Source organism: Scleropages formosus, chromosome 21 (genome assembly GCF_900964775.1).
Source record: "Scleropages formosus chromosome 21, fSclFor1.1, whole genome shotgun sequence".
Classification (NCBI taxonomy): domain Eukaryota; kingdom Metazoa; phylum Chordata; class Actinopteri; order Osteoglossiformes; family Osteoglossidae; genus Scleropages; species Scleropages formosus.
Window position 1 is genome coordinate 22,150,489 of NC_041826.1, and position 18,792 is coordinate 22,169,280.

The 18,792-nt window shown below is 45.7% G+C and overlaps 1 protein-coding gene across 1 annotated transcript; it reads right to left on the bottom strand.

The window, feature by feature from the left end:
• Positions 1 to 9,265: 9,265 nt before the first annotated feature.
• LOC108920822 (glutaredoxin domain-containing cysteine-rich protein 1-like) lies at positions 9,266 to 17,207 on the bottom strand. The gene is made up of 4 exons (XM_029247538.1): positions 16,635 to 17,207; positions 10,973 to 11,212; positions 10,572 to 10,637; positions 9,266 to 9,513 (listed from the first exon to the last, which is right to left on the bottom strand). The coding sequence occupies exons 1-4, from the start codon at positions 17,037 to 17,039 to the stop codon at positions 9,334 to 9,336; spliced, it is 891 nt and encodes a 296-aa protein (XP_029103371.1). The 5' UTR covers positions 17,040 to 17,207; the 3' UTR covers positions 9,266 to 9,333.
• Between the last annotated feature and the right edge of the window lie 1,585 nt (positions 17,208 to 18,792).

Genomic DNA, 18,792 nt, shown 5'->3' on the forward strand with positions numbered 1-18,792 from the left:
GGTTTGTCGAAGTGTGAATATGAAACAAAAGAGAGCAATGGGAGTATTGTTTACCAAAGAGACCGAAAATGTTGACTAATGTATCTTAAAATTGTGTAGGCGACTGCGTAAATTGATTTCTTGGAAACACAGGGGGTGAGTACGTATCCAAGGTTACCCTCCACGTGTCTGTCGACGTTATACATGTATTTACAACACATGGCGTTTTTAAAAATCCGCCTCAAAACTGTGCTGAGAAAATGTGTTTTCAGGAAAGTCAAACTCAAATGTTATGAAGACAACAGTTTGGAAGAAGGGATTTGGCTGAAATTATTGATGACACTTTTGAGGAACCCGCAGAATTTTTTGATCACTGAGTTTTGAATACACACAGTTTTTCATGTTTAAAGAGGTACATAAGAAAAACACCTGTTCCTCACATAAGTTAATCATTGTAAAATCAGTGTTAGGCCAATTAAGGCAATTAGGGCAATTAGGACAATTCCCTTAGCGAGAGACTGGCAGAATTACCATTATGTCTTAAGGAAAAAATAACAGGTTCCTGGGCGAAAAATATATCACCTAAAATTAATTAACAGAGCAAAATAAAAGGTTTTTTTTTTTAAATGCATAACAATTATAACACCAAAATACTGCAACTACAACAAATTATTTCTAACTTACCCTTTAATGTTATTTTTTCAGCCGTTTGTTCATTTTCAGTAATCACTTGTCGAAAGCAAGCTCATGGAGTTCCAGATCCTTTCCCAGAAACAGTGTGTGTTAATCTCTCTGTAGTTTGCAACAGACACAGATTTGGCTCTCGGATGAAGTACGATTTAGCCGTGTAAATGGGGTAATAACTGTAAATAGCTTAAAACTGTAAATCACTTTAAAGAAAAGGGTCTCCTAAATCGGCTCATCATTGAGTCTATTTCAGTTGTGCTATTATATTTACCATAATGGAGAGCTGTGATTGGGTGAGACTGTCTAAGTGATAGAAAGTATGAAGCATCGATAGTAGCTGGTTTTGTTATGGAGGAGACATGGTGTCTGTGCGCTTTGCAGAGTGAAAGACGTCGTATCCAGTGAATAAAATAATTGAAGTAAAATAAGTGTGTAACTGAACAAAAATGCCATTGTGCGGAATCATAATCCTGTTGCATGAGGAAATGCGCACACACACACACACACGCGCGCACGCACGCACTTTCAGAACCACTTGTCCCATACGGGGTCACGGGGAGCCGGAGCCTACCCGGTAACACAGGGCGTAAGGCCGGAGGGGGAGGAGACACACCCAGGACGGGATGCCAATCCGTCGCAAGGCACCCCAAGCGGGACTTGAACCCCAGACCCACCAGAGAGCAGGACTGCGGTCCAACCCACTGCGCCACCGCACCCCCTTTGCATGAGGAAACGGTTATATATTTATATAAAATAAACTGTCGCTGGGTTTTTTGTTGCATTCAGCGTCTCTAAATGCGGACTACCTGATTATTAAATATTTTTAAATGTAAAAATGTATTATTTTTGCCAAACATAAGCAACACGGTGGCACAGCGGGTAGCGCCAGTGACTCATACCACCCTGGCTGTGCATTTTACACATATCTTTCATATGTGTGTATTTTCTGGTTTCTCTCTGTTCCAGTGGGTTTCCTTCACATGCTCAGGTTTCCTCCCACAGTCCAAAGGCGTGTTTGACCTTGCAGTCTCTGTAGTGCATGAAGGTGTGGGTGTGCCCTGCAATGCATTGGTTTACCTTGCACTCTGTTTTTCCTAGGATAGGCCCTGGACCACCATGACCCTTTAAAGGACAAGAATTTACATTTACATTTGCATTTATTCATTTAGCGGACGCTTTTCTCCAAAGCGACGTACTGTACATCTCAGAGAAACACAATTTTCAATATTTCATGAATTTCATGAATTTCATGAAAATGAGGAGAAAAAGTTCTGCATCTTTTTTTTGACACCAAGCTGCTAAAGAGTAACCTCATCGTTGAACCGTATAACTGTGAACAATGCGTTAATCAACACTCTTAGTACCAGGGGTTTTGTTGCTCCACCTCGTGCAAAGAAAAACATACCCCCCCCCCCTTCAAGCCATAAGAAGACGGTCCGGATTTTTACAAACTTTGACTGAGATGCTGCTTTCGGTCAGCTGGATGAATTTTGAATTGAGTTATTGCGCAATATGCCCTCCAACTCAGTGTCATTATAGTTTTCTTTTAAGTACAGTGTTGTAGCGTGGAGTCGTAAGAGACCCGCAGAGACCTGCCCGCAACATCGCGACATCCAGGCGAAGACAAATAAAATTGCAAAACTCCAGCTCAGCCTCAGACTAAATCGCTTTCATGTCCGACTGCGGAGAAAGCAGCTTGATGACACTTTTTTCAAAATGTTGGCACGTGCCTTGCATGTACATTTTTGAGCAGTCATTCCGAAACAGGCAATAACTGACATATCTGTGGAGTTATTACACGTTCCATCTTCTTGTTGTGAACAATGCATTTACAAATTCTAATTTAAAAATATTAAAAATTTCCGTATACGACAAAAGAAAATATAATATTAAAGGAAGTAAATAAATTGCAAAATGTTAGTCTCTTTTGTTTTAATTAAAGAGAGAACACTGCTTATAAGTATGTAGAATGAGTTGCTCAGCAATCGGGATTGACTAGGAGTTTGTGGAGACTATGTTAAGTCATTTTAAATAAGATGTAATATTAATTTAGCTTAAAGTTAATGAAAACCTTATGAAGTCTTAAAGTGTATTTTTTTTTTTTATTTTATTTTTCCGAAATGTTCACACAATCTATCCCATAAGTGCATTGAGGAATCATGTGTCCGCAAGTTTTTCTTGGTTGCGGTTTAATGGTAAAAGTGACTTAAAAACAAAAGGAGTCGTGTAGTGACTTCCGGTCCCGACTGTGGTCGTAATCTGAGGAATCGATGTACTGGTCCTAGCAGTGGAACCGATGTAGAGCCATCCCCCGAAATACGTTCGACTTCTGTTCTGAGCGACTGCTCGAATCTCGAAATGGACGTAAGTCGGACGTATGTTAGCAGGACACGTAGAAGTCGTATACCTGCACAGCATTCTTTTATCCTACTCAGTTTCTATCGCGATTATTTCGTTTTTTATTAGCCAGCTTTATTAATCGACATTTTATATGATTCAGTAGTTTTTTTTACCCTTTATTTAAGGTTGTTTAGTTCATATTTCATCATTATTATTTTTTAACGTTATGCAAGTTCTTTCGTGATTATCTCATTTTTGTTTAACCAGTTTTATGAATTGACATTTTTTAAATCACCCTGGTTTCTTAAAAAAAAAAAGGGGGTTGTGGAGGCAGTCACACATTTGAAGAACATGCTTAAATTTGTTTGGACAGTTTGCATCTTTTTTCCTTGTAGATTTAACGATAGCAATTTAAAACTTACTGAATTTGTGCATCAGCCGTGGCGAATCTTTCAACGTTCTGGTCCACGCTTTTCAAGTCGGCAAGGGCTTCATTCACTTGAGAAAACACATTTGCCAGCCTCTTTTCAGTGAACTTCTTCTGTGGCTCCTCTTCTTTCTCTTCCTCTTTCCTTCTTTCCTCCACCGCAACTCCACACTGCTGTGATGTACACGATACCGGGATATCGTCTGGCGGACGGTATCGTACGTACGCAGCCGTTAGCACTGGCAGACGTACAACCGAGTGTAATTTTTATATTTACATATATTTTTTTCTTTATTTTTTAAAATTTGTACAGCATTTTTTTTTTTGGTTGTATCTACGGGTGGTTGTAAGTCACATACGTCATAAGTAGGGGAGAAGCTGTATTTACCCCTTAAGCAGAGGATTTAAACTACTTTGTCACAAAATTAAACTTATTAGGAATACACCAGAGATACTCACTCTAAACTATTAAATTGCATTGCATATAAGAGCCAACCTGCCACCATGAACATCATTGTTTGAGGAATCTATACAAACCTTTTCATTGGACAAGAGACTTGGGTTTTCATTGTTTCCTTGTTTGTATCATTTATGTGTAAGACAACTTAAATGCTTTATTTTAATAATTAATAGTTAAGTGTGTATTTTTTTACACCAAGGCTGAATTGCATGTGTATATTTGTATAAATTCATTGTCATTAATTGTGTGTTCAGATGTGTACAAGTATTTAAAAAGAACTCAGCAAGCTAAATTGAACCATAGCAACAACTGTGGGGTATTTTAATATACTGTAAATTGCAAATTTATGTAATTAATATTTGCTTTATATGCACATTTATCACAAGAACTTATAAAGATAATTTTACATTTTATGAGACAGACCTTCTTGTTATCCACAAAACCAGATGTTTTAAGGATGTCAAGTGCTGTTTTCCATTATATATGTGGAATAAAGTAATTATTATATCTGCATTTTCCTACTACCTTCATGTTTCATAGCCAGCAAAATTAATGAACATGACCATTGTGTTAAGGCTTCCTGTATTGCCTGCTGGCACATTATAAAAAGTACAAAAATATATGAAAATATGAATATATGAAAATGTGTTGTTTGTGATTCTACCTCTGCTTTATTTTTACAGGTTATTTTAAATCCAAAAAAACTGGTACTGTAAATATTGCAATATACCTTCAGTGACAAATCACTTGGTGTATTTTGTTTCCTCTGTACCATAGACTGATGGATGCATTTAGATACAAGTTTAATTATATGCTCTCAGCCCCAGTAAAAGTTCCACTGTGTTAAAAGTGTCTTATGTATTTGCTTATATTTATTTTTCTCCCCAAATATTTATATTATAGCTGTATAGTTTTAGTGTAAGGCAACTCAATACACTGTGAACCAATAAAACAGTGCCTGAAAAAAGCCTAAATCTGTTTGTGTGTATAAATACGCACACATTATTAGGTACGCCAGGCTAGTACCAGCTGGGACCCACTTTTACTTCAGAACTTTATGAATTCAGCAGTAAGGGGCTGGACACATGAAACACAATCCTTGGTCCATACTGGCCCGATACAAAGTGTTTTGGTACTTTGTGACCTTCAAGTGATGCTCGGTTGGTACTGAAAAACCTAATGTGCGACAAGGAAGCGAAGCATTCCCCACAACATTACACTCCCACCACCAGTGTGTATCATTGACCCCAGGTAGGATGAGTTCGTGGATCTCAGGGTCTGACCTCCCAATCAGCATTTTGCAACGGAAACTTGGATCTAACAGATCAGGCAGCATTTCACTCTTCTGTTTTCCAGTTTTGGTGACCGCATCTCCATTGGATGAACGTGGCATGGTTTTCTGTCGCTGTAAGACATCTATTTTAAGGTTCGGTAAGTTTTGCTTGCAGAGATAGCTTTCTGCACTACGATGTTATGGTTGTTTTATTACTTTTACTGTTCACTTTTTATTTAACAATTTTTATTCATTTTTTAATCACTTGTGACCTTCCTTTTAGTATCGAGAAGTTTGGCCATTCTCCTGTGACCTCTCCCATTAACAAAGTGTTTTCATTCATCGTTGAGTAGGTTTTTTTCCGTTTATCGCACCTTTCTCTGTAAACTCTAGACACTTTAGCGCTTAAAAACCCAAGACCGTTTCTGTGATGCTGGAACCACCATTCAAAAAATACTTCTATCACGTGTGTCGCCCAGTAACTGAACCCTGTCTGCATGATTAATATACACAGAATTTCAGCTACGTGATTCACTATCTGGAATAGGCTATTTATAGTAATGAGAAGGTTGTACTAAAAAAAGTGGCCAATGAGTGGATATATGTATGAATATATATGTGTGTGTGTCTGGGTGTATGTGTAGATGGACATCTATACACAGTGCTTTCATGTCACAGAAACGCGTACATGGCGTCTTGATGACATAACTGCTAGACAAGATCTGCATCTGACAAAGTGTTGGTCAAACGAACAAGATGCTTGACTAGTAATAAAGACTGGGAGACAGGTGTGCTTGTCAATGTGCTCAGTGCACCAGTAGGACGCTGGTTGTGTGATGGTCCTACACCAAAAATATGGTTTCAGTTTCTGGTACGCATGGAATGATGTGTGTTACTCACTGCAATTGAAAGGATGCCACAAAACTGGAAGTGTTACAGTCCAGAGGCCTTTCTGCCTCTTACTACATTTTACTCATTTCCACAGAACCGGACATTCGCTTTAATACTTGTGGAAAAACTGGTTGTTTTAAGATGCCTTTCACCAGGAGATGGCAGTATCATGAAAGGGATTGGACCGCACTTGTGCTGTTCTGTATTACATTTACATTTATTTCTTTATCAGATACTTTCGTCCAAAGTGACTTCCAATGAACTCTATGTAGTGTTATCAGTCCACACACCTTATTCACCACGGTGACTTACACTGCTAGATACACTAATTACACATGGGTCACTCATCCATACATCAGTGGAACACACGCACTCTCTGGGTGAACCTGAACAGCATGTCTTTGGAGTGTGGGAGGAAACCAGAGCACCCAGAGGAAATCCACACAGACACGGGGAGAACATGCAAACTTCATACAGACTTGAGTAGGGATCAAACCCAGAACCTCTCGCACCACCCAGGAGCTGAGAGAAAGAAACGCTACTTGCTGTGCCACCGTGCCGCCCCAAATACCCCAGACAACTGTCATTACTGACATTATTACAGGTGAAACCAGCAAACAAGGGCTGATGGGAGTTGAGAACTTAATGCAGCACGAGCCAAACTATAACTGAGAAGAAGACACATGACGGCCCTGGTCTTGCGATGCTCGGAAAGTCTGAATTCAGTCCTCTTAAATGCAAAGAAAAGTTGTGTAAATCAAAGCGGAAGTATTGAATGAATTAAATAATGGTGAATTTTCATAAGGGGGGTACAGTGGCACAGTGGGTTTACTCAGGGCCTGCTCTCTAGTGGGTCTGGGGTTCAAGTCTCGCAAGGGGTGCCTTGCGATTCACTGGTGACCCGTCCTGGGTGTGTCCCCTCTCCCTCCGGCCTTGCGCCCTGTGTTGCCGTGTTAGGCTCCGGCTCCCCGTGACCCCCTATGGGACAAGCGGTTTCCGACGATGCGATGTGAATCCTCATAAGCCGAATGACCGTATTTCAGGGTATGACTATGAGCGTGTTAATAAGTCATCATCTCCCTTATTCATCCTCTCTCCTGTATTGTCTTCATCGCCTCTGATAAACCTTTTTTAATGACCACCGGTTTCGGAAGGAAATCATCCGGCGCTTTCCCTGCTGTCCTGAAATGCAGGACACCGAGGGGGTGTGCAAATGAACCCCGTTGAGCGATGGGTGGGTGCGTTGAGTGAGATGCGCCATGAATTAAAGAAAGGCCCACGGGGCACTTGGTGAAGTCAAGGCTCGCTGACCGTGACCCAGACACATCAGACAGAGGAGTCCCGGACGACACCTTGACCGCTTCCCGGAATTGGCGGCTACGCTGAGAAGTTTCACCCGAATTTACCGTCCCGGCCCATCGCTCAGTGTGAGCGACAGCACTGGCTGCGAGGAGAATGAATGAATGACACAAGTGAGTGGAGTAAATCCCTTGGCTGCACTAAATTATTCAGCACATTTACTCGTTCCTTTTGTTCGCTCGTTGTGTCACTAAAGGCGGAGGCATGAAGAAATGCGCTCTGGCTCAGTTGTGTTGGACTCAGGATTAAATATTAACCGCTAAGATTTACGGGACACGATGTGGACGTGACTCCCAAGATGCAGCGACGCTCTGCGGTGTCCTTGGTGGAGTGTGGGGAAGTGGAGCCTCGGCGGAGTCGCGGCAATTTGTTGCTCCGCCTCCTCGATGACTTTTTGTTTATTATGATAGGCAATAAATAACTATAGGAACTATTGCAGCAGAGAAAGAGACGAGTCTTTTCGGTTATGAATCTAAACGTAGCTGAAATTGAGCCAAAAAATGATGGTGTTTCGTGAACTTTCAAAAAGCTGAAATAACAGGAATAAGTTCCTCATGGAAGAGTCGCCCCTGTGCTGCAGTTATCAGTCCATTTTTCACACATTTTTTACCTCTTTGCTGATTTGCTGCACTTATTCATGACTTTCTGAATGAGACATTGTTTCCAAGTTTCTGAAGTCCAGTGTGTATTATGAAGAGATCCAGTCCAGTGTGCATGGAATCTCACACACACACACACACACACACACACACACACACACCACCTGAACCGCTTGTCCCAAGCGGGGTCAAGGCGAGCTGGAGCCTAACACGGCGACACAGGGCGCAAGGCTGGAGTGGGAAGGGACACACCCAGGAGGGGACGCCAGTCCATCACAAGGCACCCCAAGTGGGACTCGAACCCCAGATCCGCCTGTAGGTGGAATGCCTCCCTTAAATTTCTTTTTATTCCATATTCCTTATCCTGTTTTGCATGCACACCAGGGGCTTCATTTTCATTCATTGTCCTCAAGTGACCCCAGTGTAAAAGCAGCTGTGATGTCAGACGACACGCTGAGCTTGTTCCACATGGAAATCTCTCCATGCACTCAAACACACCCAAACATACACACACACGGTGTTGTTCTAGACGTTTTGTTTGTCGTACTTTCGTTTTGTGTTTGTGTCTGTTGAACCCGACAACCCGGAATCACACGCTACGATTGTTTCTAAACTAGGGAGGTATCTCCGCTATGTTCTTCTGCCAGTGTTCTTCACCCCATGGACTACAGAACAGTCCCCATGTAACAGAGTCTTTAGCAGCATCGAGAAAAGCACAGAGATCTTGATGATATATTATGCACTGTGGAGTTTACTAAAGCAACCATGTAATATCATTATTATTATTATTATTATTATGTTTTATTTTTTCTTTTTTTGTAAAGGTTCTCTCAAACAAGGCGCTAAAGTAGCCTGTGCAGAACAGTCTCTGTGGGCAGCAGCACCGAGTGGCGCTGAGATGATGCTGTGAAGGACCCCTGGCAGCATATCAATAGCGCAGGTAACACTGCGAGAAAAACGCCCCTGCAGCTATAACACGTGTGACTTTGCTGGAGCCTTCATCGCATCTTGGTGAGCGTATGTCTCACACGGCCAAAAATGTGACTGTGCTCCGGCCACCATCCTCCTCCTCAGACCCTGTAGCCCAATGCATAGAATAAATGATGCCAATCGTTGTGCCTTCGGCAAAACGAGCGGAGAACTGCAGCCCAAAACTGAAAAAAGAACTTCCCGGAGTCATACTGTATGTTTTTCGTAGAAATATAGTTTTCTTTTATTAACATTCACAGTTTCCTGCACGAGTCGCACGGATATCTTGAGCGATGCGTATACGAGTGTTCGGGCGCTGTCCCGTGCGCATCCTCGAGGGGGCGTGGTCCTACAGGGTGCAGCTGGGGCACGGCTGGAGGCCGTTCTCGTTGCAGGCGGTGCACTTGAGGGCCTTGAAGGAGTCCGTGAAGCAGTTGCGGAACACGGACATCTTGCTGCCATGGCACATGGGGCACGGGATGAAGGCAAAGTCCCCGCAGGTGGGGCACGTGTGGGGGTGCTGCACCTTCTGCGGAGCACACAGACACACAGGCGGTCCGCTTTCATCCGGGATCCCGACCGCAACGACGGTCCGTTGCGGGCGATCCTGACCGGCTGTTCGGCGGATCTAAAAATATGCCGTGGCACTGTTTCCATAGCAACCGATTCTAAGTTTGTTACAGTAAAAAAGTCACCAGTTTTTGCATCAGCTACTGAGTCCTCAACTTACAAACACGACTGGGACTGGAAGTCTGTTTGTTACTCAGTTTGTTCATAACTCCGAAGTTCAAATCGCCATCGATCGGGTTCGGCTTGTGCCTGCTCTCTCGTGGGTCTGGGGTTCGAGTCCCGCTCGGGGTGCCTTGCGATGGACCGGCGCCCCGTCCTGAGTGTGTCCCCTCCCCCTCCAGTCTTGCACCCCGTGTTGCCGGGTTAGACTCCGGCTCCCCGCGACCCCATATGAGACAAGCGGTTCAGACAATGTGTGTGTGTGTGTGTAAGTACAACCCTTCAGGTCAAAATGTCAAGGGTGTCCAAACTTTTGACTGGCACGGTATTTCAAGTGATGGGCGTTAACAAATTTGATGAGTGCTGACTCAGCACCGCTGCATTTATTATTCATGCCCATTTATGGTGCAGCTGGCAAATGTATAATTGATGCCGTGTTCATGCTGATCCGTGTGCTGCACGGAGCGGTGCTCCCAGTCTGCCAGCGTGAAGCGTTGTTAAGTGGAACACGCGGACTGGCGAAGGCCTCGACTCGTCGCGATCCCGTGGGCGAATAGTGCAAAAACCGAGCAGCTTATCGAACCCCCGGAGTCGCAGACCTTCACCCCGCTGCGCAAATGTGCCTCATTCTAATTCCAACAGTTGGGGAGTTTTTTTTCCTAACAGACTTTTCCTTTCTTGTGGTTTCCATGGCAACGAGGACATAACTGGCAAGGAAGCCGCATGACAGAAGGTTTGCGAAAAGGGATAATATTCCCGGAAAATGGGCCAGCTGTGTTTTCCGCACTTACTAAAAAAAAAAAAAGAACCGCGTTTCTGCACAAAACCCCGTCTGCACATCCCACACAGTATTTTTACCTCAATTTTGATGAGGAGGTCCTGAAGCTCCCCCGATTCATTCATCCCCAGAATTTTTTCGGCTCCCTGAGAACGAACGTGAAAAGAGAAAAAGGTAAAACAGATGCCAAGTCAGGTTTTTTTTTTTTTTTCTGTTAAATACACGCACGTATTATTTATCTATTTTTTTATATACACACCATACGTTCAGATATTTAATTTAATTATAGCTTCAGTGTTGCTTTCATTGCTCGTGCTACAAATGTAATTGTATACAATATGCTAATTATGCGACACGCCTTCTAAATTCGGAAGCATATTGTATACGATTAATACATGGCATTTCCATCTATGTTTACGGCCGGGTGACTTGGGGATCCGTGGCCGAACGAAACGAGAGAGAGAGAGGAGCTGCTCCCGACCCCGAGGAAATGTCCATCGATGAAGACCACGGGGAGGGAGGGCGACTCCCCCACCCGGCGGCACCGCTCCTCCAGCTCCCTGCCAAAGTCGCTGTTCAGGGCCACGTTCTTCTCCAGGAACCGGACCCGGTGGTTCTGGAATATCTTGCGCACCAGCTGGCAGCGCTCGAACGTGGTCCGCACCACGCGGAAGCCGGTCGTGTAGATGACGATGCGGCCGAACTCCAGCTTGACGGGCGGCTGGGGGAACGAGAAAAGAAAGAAAGCGCAGCCACTGGGTTACGCACACAGCAAGGGGGGGGCAAGGCTGCTGGCCACAAGGATGTGACAGGGTGAGGGTCTGCCCAGTGTCCTGCACATCCATCCAGTCGTGTCTGTCGGCACTTTTGTAGCTTTATTATTATTATTATATTACTGTGTTGCTCGGAGGGGGTGCGGTGGCGCAGTGGGTTGGACCACAGTCCTGCTCTCCAGTGGGTCTGGGGTTTGAGTCCCGCTTGGGGTGCCTTGCGACGGACTGGTGTCCCGTCCTGGGTGTGTCCCCTCCCCCTTTGGCCTTACACCCTGTGTTACTGGGTAGGCTCTGGTTCCCCGCGACCCCGTATGGGACGAGCGGTTCTGAAAATGTGTGTGTGTGTGTGTGTTGCTCGGCTCTTGCTTTTCTCAGCGCGAATTGCACTTTTTCCCCTTCGTACGCAGCTGGGTGCTGTATTTCAGTGGCACGGTACAGGTTTACTCTTTGCCGGGATTTCAGCCAGCACATGATGAGTTTGAGTCCCTGAACCGCTATCGCCGCTGCGCAGCCCGCTTGACGCCCTGGTAACACCGGTCGGCTCGGCGCCTTTCTCTGCTTTTACCGCTTTCCGTACATCGCACAAGGCTTTAGAAGCGATTCTCCGCTTGTATGAACTGACTGGTTCATATAATCACTAAGAAAATATCAACGAAAGGTCCAAGCAACAGTGTTCAGAGAGGAATGAACAGGGTTTTCTAAACATATATACAGTATGTATTTGGATGATTTATTGTATGTTATATTTATATACATGAAATGAATAGAGTATCAGACTAAATCTGTGATTGTGTATCTGTCTGATTATTTACGTTAACTAACCAGCTTACTAACGAACAAACTAGTGCCTCCGATTCAATCAATGAGTTGTTAATTCTTTCGTAGCAGAGCATCGTCATAAAAAGTACTGCTTTTTTGAATGTATTGCAGCGTAACTAATATTTTCACAGCGGAAAGCAGTTTTATAATCCTGAGTACTGAAATTAGGATGTCTCACAATTAGTTAGACAAGGTGGTGTGTGTGTGTGTGTGTGTGAACACCTGCAGAGCCACCAAAAAGCACGAGACACTCGAAGTGATTTTCAAGGACAAGAAGGAAAGAGAGGAAACTGCGGAACTAAGACACTGACACATTAGGGATTATTTCTAGTTATTAAAATATATAATATGGTTATGGTCATAGATACAGTCATTAAAAAGTAGCATATGTCATTTCAGCGTGTTAAAGGCAGTGGGCCAAGTGACCGTGAGCGAGCAGCGATGACCACTCGTTCCCTGTGGCGCAGCGCTGCTGAACCGCCTGTAAAGTGATGCTCGCGTCACCGTGCTTTTACCCATGTTTCTGAACAGAATCACCTCCCGTTTCACAAACCGAACTGCTTGATTTGTTGATCATTCATGATCAAGTCTTTATCATTTATATTGTTAAACACCATCCAATTCGAAAAAGAAAGAAAAAAAAACTACAAAACATACATTTCTTAGAAAACACACGCACACATTTTCAGAACCACTTGTCCCATATGGGGTCGCAGGGAACCGGAGCCTAACCCGGTAACACAGGGCGTAAGGCCGGAGGGGGAGGAGACACACCCAGGACGGGATACCAGTCCATCGCAAGGTACCCCAAGCGGGACTCGAACCCCAGACCCACCGGAGAGCAGGACCCGGTCCAACCCACTGCGCCACCGCACCCCCTTTCTTAGAAAACCGTTTTCGGGAAAATCTAATTTAGGGCACATTAAGGTAGAAAACAGCTCAAATAATTCTCTCAAAACTGATTTTTTTCACGTTTCTCCCTCCTTTGTCACAATGACCCATAATTCAAAGAAAGCAAAAAGTTGAAAACATTCAGATACATAAATGAAACTTTATAGAGCCAAAAAAACCCCAAATACAAGTAGAAAACGAAGCTTTATAGAAAAATGCAAGGTTGTCAGGGACTTATTTTCTGTCACTCACCCTTGTACATACATATAGATATTTTTTTACAAAACAACAAAATAATTCACTTCCACGTGTCCTCGAGTGTTATTTACTCTATCAAAAGACAGCGTGAAAAGTGAGGAGTCCGCAGAGAAGGCCGTCACACGAACGTCAGCCGTTCTGCTTCTCCGCACGTTCGCACCGCGGTTTTGTTGTGAGAAAATCAAACTTCAAACACAAGACTTCTCATCGACAGGGAGGAAAACTCCCAGCATGCTCTTGGTCTCCCGGAGCCGATCAATAAGTCCCGGGCTGCTCCCGACGAGGGCCGGCGTGGAGCCGGGGACGGATCGCCGGGCCCAAGGTGCCGCGGGCCTCCGGGACGTGACGCATTCCTGCGAACCGTTGCATGGGAGTGAGCAGAAACCAGAGCACAGAACCGTCATCGTTTCTCAGGGTTCTCTCTGCAAAAGCTCTGAGAGAAATCCGAAGAGCTGGGAGAGAGACCTTCTAGATAAAAAAACAACCGCCTGGTTGATCCGCTGGACAAGTTTTGAGCTCCACCAGAGGGGAGCGCTGCCAAAGTGCACCAACCGCGTTCATCGCTGCGAAGTCAGTCTGGTCTTCATTCACGACGAGTTGCGAGAACGTGTCCCACAGCCTCCAAGGACGTGGCATCCACGGTGCCCGTGGAGCTCCGGTGATCCTCTGACCTTGTCCAGCCCGACCGACTTCCTCCGCACCTGAGTCCGCTCCAGGTTTCGATCCCTCCTGCGTCCTTCCTAATTTCCGCACAGCCAAGTCTTAGCATGAAATCTGCTGAGGGGTCCTTCAAGAACGTCATCGGGGGGCCTCTGTCCCGCGGTCCCAGGCAGCCGGGGGAGGAGCCGCAAACGAAGCCGTTCGGCGGTACGTTTCCGTTTCCGTTTTTGTCACCCCGCTGGGGCAGATGCGGCGAAAGAGAAAGGGCTCCCGGTAACGTCCCCCCCCAGCGAGACGGCCCTCAGGGACTCCCTCTGTGTGGAAGCGCGTTGCCCCGCGGGGACCCCTTGAAAAGACACAATGAGATTTCAGCTGACGTGAGACGTGTCTGAAAGCGGCGCTCTCCGCCGGGCACAGGTCCGGCGCTCGGGGGCCCGGGAGCCGCGTTCGCGCCTCCTCCCCAAACGGGCGAAATCCCCGTCGATGTCGATGACCTTGACGGGGACGCCTGCGACCCTGCGGTAGGGAACCGAGTCCCCCCCCGGGGTTGGACCTGTGCCGCATCTGCTCGCCTCTGACCTGCAGACGCCTCGTGTCGGAACCGTTACACCCCACGCCTGAACCGCACAAGAAACGCATGAGATGAGTTCCCTCCCTATTGCGTTAAAAATTTGCATTATGGATCCGCATATTTCATTTTGACAAATTGGTTACCTTTGATGAAGTTTCAAGTTTGGAAACTATTCATTCTCTCACACATTTTCACTAACGTCTTGTCCCACCCAGGGTCGCGAACCTATTCCGGAATCACAGTCCACCCTGGATGGGACGCCAGTCCACTGCTTTGGTAAATTATACAACTTTATCAAAAATACCACATTTATGTCCCTGTTCAATAAATCCCCTTTTGGAAGAAACATCTGACAGCACTGTCTCACATAACAGTTTTTTCCTCGAAAATCAACCCATTTTGTGTTATTTGCCAAACCAGCTTAACATCATATGTCACTTTGGAGAAAAGTGCCAGCAAAATGAATAAACATTGTGATGTGTCCACTGCAGACACTGAAAAATGGATTCTGTTGCTTATATATATTATATATGAATATAATATATATTGTACGGGGGGTGCGGTGGCGCGGTGGCGCAGTGGGTTGGACCACAGTCCTGTTCTCCAGTGGGTCTGGGGTTCGAGTCCCGCTTGGGGTGCCTTGCGATGGACTGGCGTTCCGTCCTGGGTGTGTCCCCTCCCCCTCCGGCCTTACGCCCTGCGTTACCGGGTAGGCTCCGGTTCCCCGTGACCCTGTATGGGACATGCGGTTCTGAAAATGTGTGTGTGTATATATATATATATATTGTATGTATGCACCATAATATCATCATAATTATACATGGACATGACTGCAGGCTACCTTTTGATGTCTCAAAGGTATGGTTTTGAAAAGTCATTTTTGTTTTCAGAGGGTGCTGACGGTCAATTCGACTAGATTCAATTGAATATCTTTATTTTCCTTTATTACGACTCTTTCCAGCTTCATTTCTGACCATCCACACTAACCAGAAGGCGGCACATTAGTCTCACATGGTTTCCTTGCAGCACTTAGTGAATTGCCCATTAATCTTTCATTCGGCAGCCACCCTGTTCTCAGAAGGACCTCATTTCGGGGGGAGAGGGGATGGAGAAAGGGAAAGTCCAGGGTGCGACTGCCTGCAGACCACTGTATCCCGACTGCGTGTACAATTCCAATACAGCTCCACTGGATTTCAATGCAGTGGCTAAAGTTCATCCAATTAGAACATTTCTTGAGATGCAGATTTTTCCAGCATCACATTTCTATTAAATTCTGCATTCATGATAAAAATTAGTGTAGCTGATAGTTTAGCTGCTCTAAAACAAACATCTCTGACTCCAGTGTGGTGGAATGACCTTCCTCTGTCACTCGGAACTGCTGAATCCCTCTCGACACTCAAGAAGGGTCTCGAAGCACATCTCTTTCGGATTCGCTTCTCGCCCGATCTCCTTTGTGTTCCATAAACGTGTTCTACGTTATCTATTTAATAACTGAAAAAGAACTCTACGCGCAGCTATTAGTGTAACGTACACTGGTTTATACTGTGGTATGAGACAATTTGTAGTTGAGAATCACGAGTCTGTGTCTCGATCTCTCCTTCTGTTGCCGCGATGCGCTGTTGAATTGTTCTGGAGAAAAGCATCTGCCGAATGAATAAACGTAAATGTAAATGTAAAAGGTTTCAGGAGCAAAACAAATCGAGTGGATTTCGAACAGTAAAATACCGATGTGAGTGAAGTAAAATAAATACCCTTTGAAAAGAGTATTTTAATCCTCCTTGTGTGAAGCGACTCGTCTGCTCGCATCTATTCTTTGAGAGCTCTAGTTCACGCTCCCTTCTGCGTTCTTGTAGCGCTTACGGCTTCCACCTTGGACCCGAAGGACCCGGGTTCGAATCCCACCCTCCTGCTGCAGGACCCTTGAGTGAGGTGCTTACCCTAAATTGATACAGTAAATTTTACCCAGCTGTATAAATAGGTAAATCGCTAAGGATCTTAACGTTGTGAGTTGCTTTGGAGAGAAGTGGTAAATAAATAAATGAATAAGTGAAATGATCTGCAAATTGTTTCCCGGCGGCCCTTGGGCCCTTAATGAAATACAGCACAGGTTCGAGGAGGCGAGAATGGCAAGAGCGAGTGGACGCGCAGCGGCTCAGAGGAGCGGTACTCACCCCAAAGACGTTGGCGAGGTTGTTGAAGAGCACCTGCCCGGCGCTCACCTTGTGCTTGATGCCCCGCACCGTCCCGTTCTTGCTCAGGATGTTGACCCGCTTGGTGCCGAAGGGTCGGTCCCGGGCGGCGCCCCCGGCGTACAGCAGCAGGTCGTCGGGTTCGCTCCCGCTGTCTTCCGCCTCGGGGCCCCGGAGGCCCCCCAGGTGCCCGTTGGCCTCGCCGGGCGCCGCCGCGCCGCCGCGCTCCGCCTCCGAGCCGCTGGTACCGTCCGAGTCCAGGGAACCCGCGGGGCCCTCGTCCTTAAACACCTCCTTGAGGATTCGGCCGCTGTTGGCCGACGCCACTCGGAAGCGAACCTTCTTCGGGGGCTTCTCCTCCGCGCCTTTCGCGCTCGCTCCCTCCATTGTGCGGGGAAAACAGAAGCAGGAAACACAAAGGTTACATCGCCCTCCTTCCCTCCTTCTATTCTGCGCCACGGTTTAACGCGAGCCTAGACAACATGGCACGGCGTGCGCGTTCTCTTCCGGACCCCCATGAACCCGAGTCTCAGGCTGAAAGCACGGCGGGGTGACGAGGAGCTGTCGGCCAGAGAGCTGCTTAATAACGCATGAAGCGTTGCTATGGTTACCGCGCTGCCCGGTTGCAGGGTAAAGCGATATCCCTCAGCTAAATAATTTATCTTGTGTTAAACTGTAAAACAATGTTAAAATGAAAGCTTAAGTCTCCGGAACAGAGGAAGCAATAAATGTCAGCGTTTTTGCATCATCGGTTCGAGCCACGCTCTGCTCCACAAACGGTGCGTCCTTTGCACTATGGATTATGCAAAGCATCTGCATGTGCCATAATTTTCTCCACAGAGAGTCTTAAAGGTGTGTGTGTGTGTGTGTATTCTCTTGCATGGGGTTTGGAGAAATTTCAGGAGCATCACAGAACTGTCATTAATGGTTGAAACTGAGTTTTACGGTCATGTTGCTGAAATCTGAAGGTCTTGGAACTAAAATCACAAAAATAAAAAGAGTTCAAGTTATTATTCTGGTAAACAAACCAGTCATTTCAAGCTCATAACCAATAAGGAAATATTGTACTTGTACTGTAAAATTAAACATGTATGTATATATATATAAGCTATTATGTTTAAACACACACACACACACACACACACACACACACACACACACACACACACACTTCCAGAACCGCTTGTCCCATATGGGGTCGCGGGAGCCTACCCGGCAACTCAGGGCGTAAGGCCGGAGGGGGAGGGGACACACCCAGGACGGGACACCAGTCCGTCGCAAGGCACCCCAAGCGGGACTCGAACCCCAGACCCACCGGAGAGCAGGACTGCTGTCCAACCCACTGCGCCACCGCACCCCCTTATGTTTAAACATATATATCTTATATATCTCCAAAAAAAAAATTCCAAGGAAGGTGATGAGGAATTGCCGATATTCGTGTGATGAACGTCGGTTCATATGGTGGAAAGAAACAAAGTAACTGCACTTAAGAATCACACGTCTGCATCTGAGTGTCTCTTCCTGCTCATGTAATGAACTCGTTGTATTTTCTATGTGATGAACGTCGCTTTGGAGAAAAGCGTCTGATAAATGAATACATGTACATGTAAACATGTCGATGACATTTTTTATTCCGTATTTAATTAAAATGCAATTGTCTTAAAGGCAAATATTTCTCTTCCAAGCAGTTTTAAAACATTTTGTATAAAATGTACCCCGACGTACTTTTTGTGACTTTCATATTTCACCAACATGACAATAATAATTTGTTTCACCATAAACCAGTCTACTAGGGTGGGGTGAAGTTTTATGCGCTCATTTTAAAATGTGGACAACAGTTGAGATTTTATGAGCCTCTTTAAAGTTTATGAATCATATCATTTGTCTGCGATGAGCCAGCAAACGTGAGTGCGTCCAGCACCGGGAACCGGCACGCACCCGCGAGGGGGGTCTCCGGTGCCGCCGTTAACGGACACCGGCGTTGCGTGTGTGTGATACGGCGGGGTGAGCGCGTGAGCGGCGCAGGCCCCCCCCCGACAGCTGGGGGATTGGATGGCCTCTCGCCGCGCCGCTCTGCCCGTCTCACAGGTGGGGCCCATAGCTCTCACCCTCATTAAATGCTTCCGTAAAAGTAAATTAT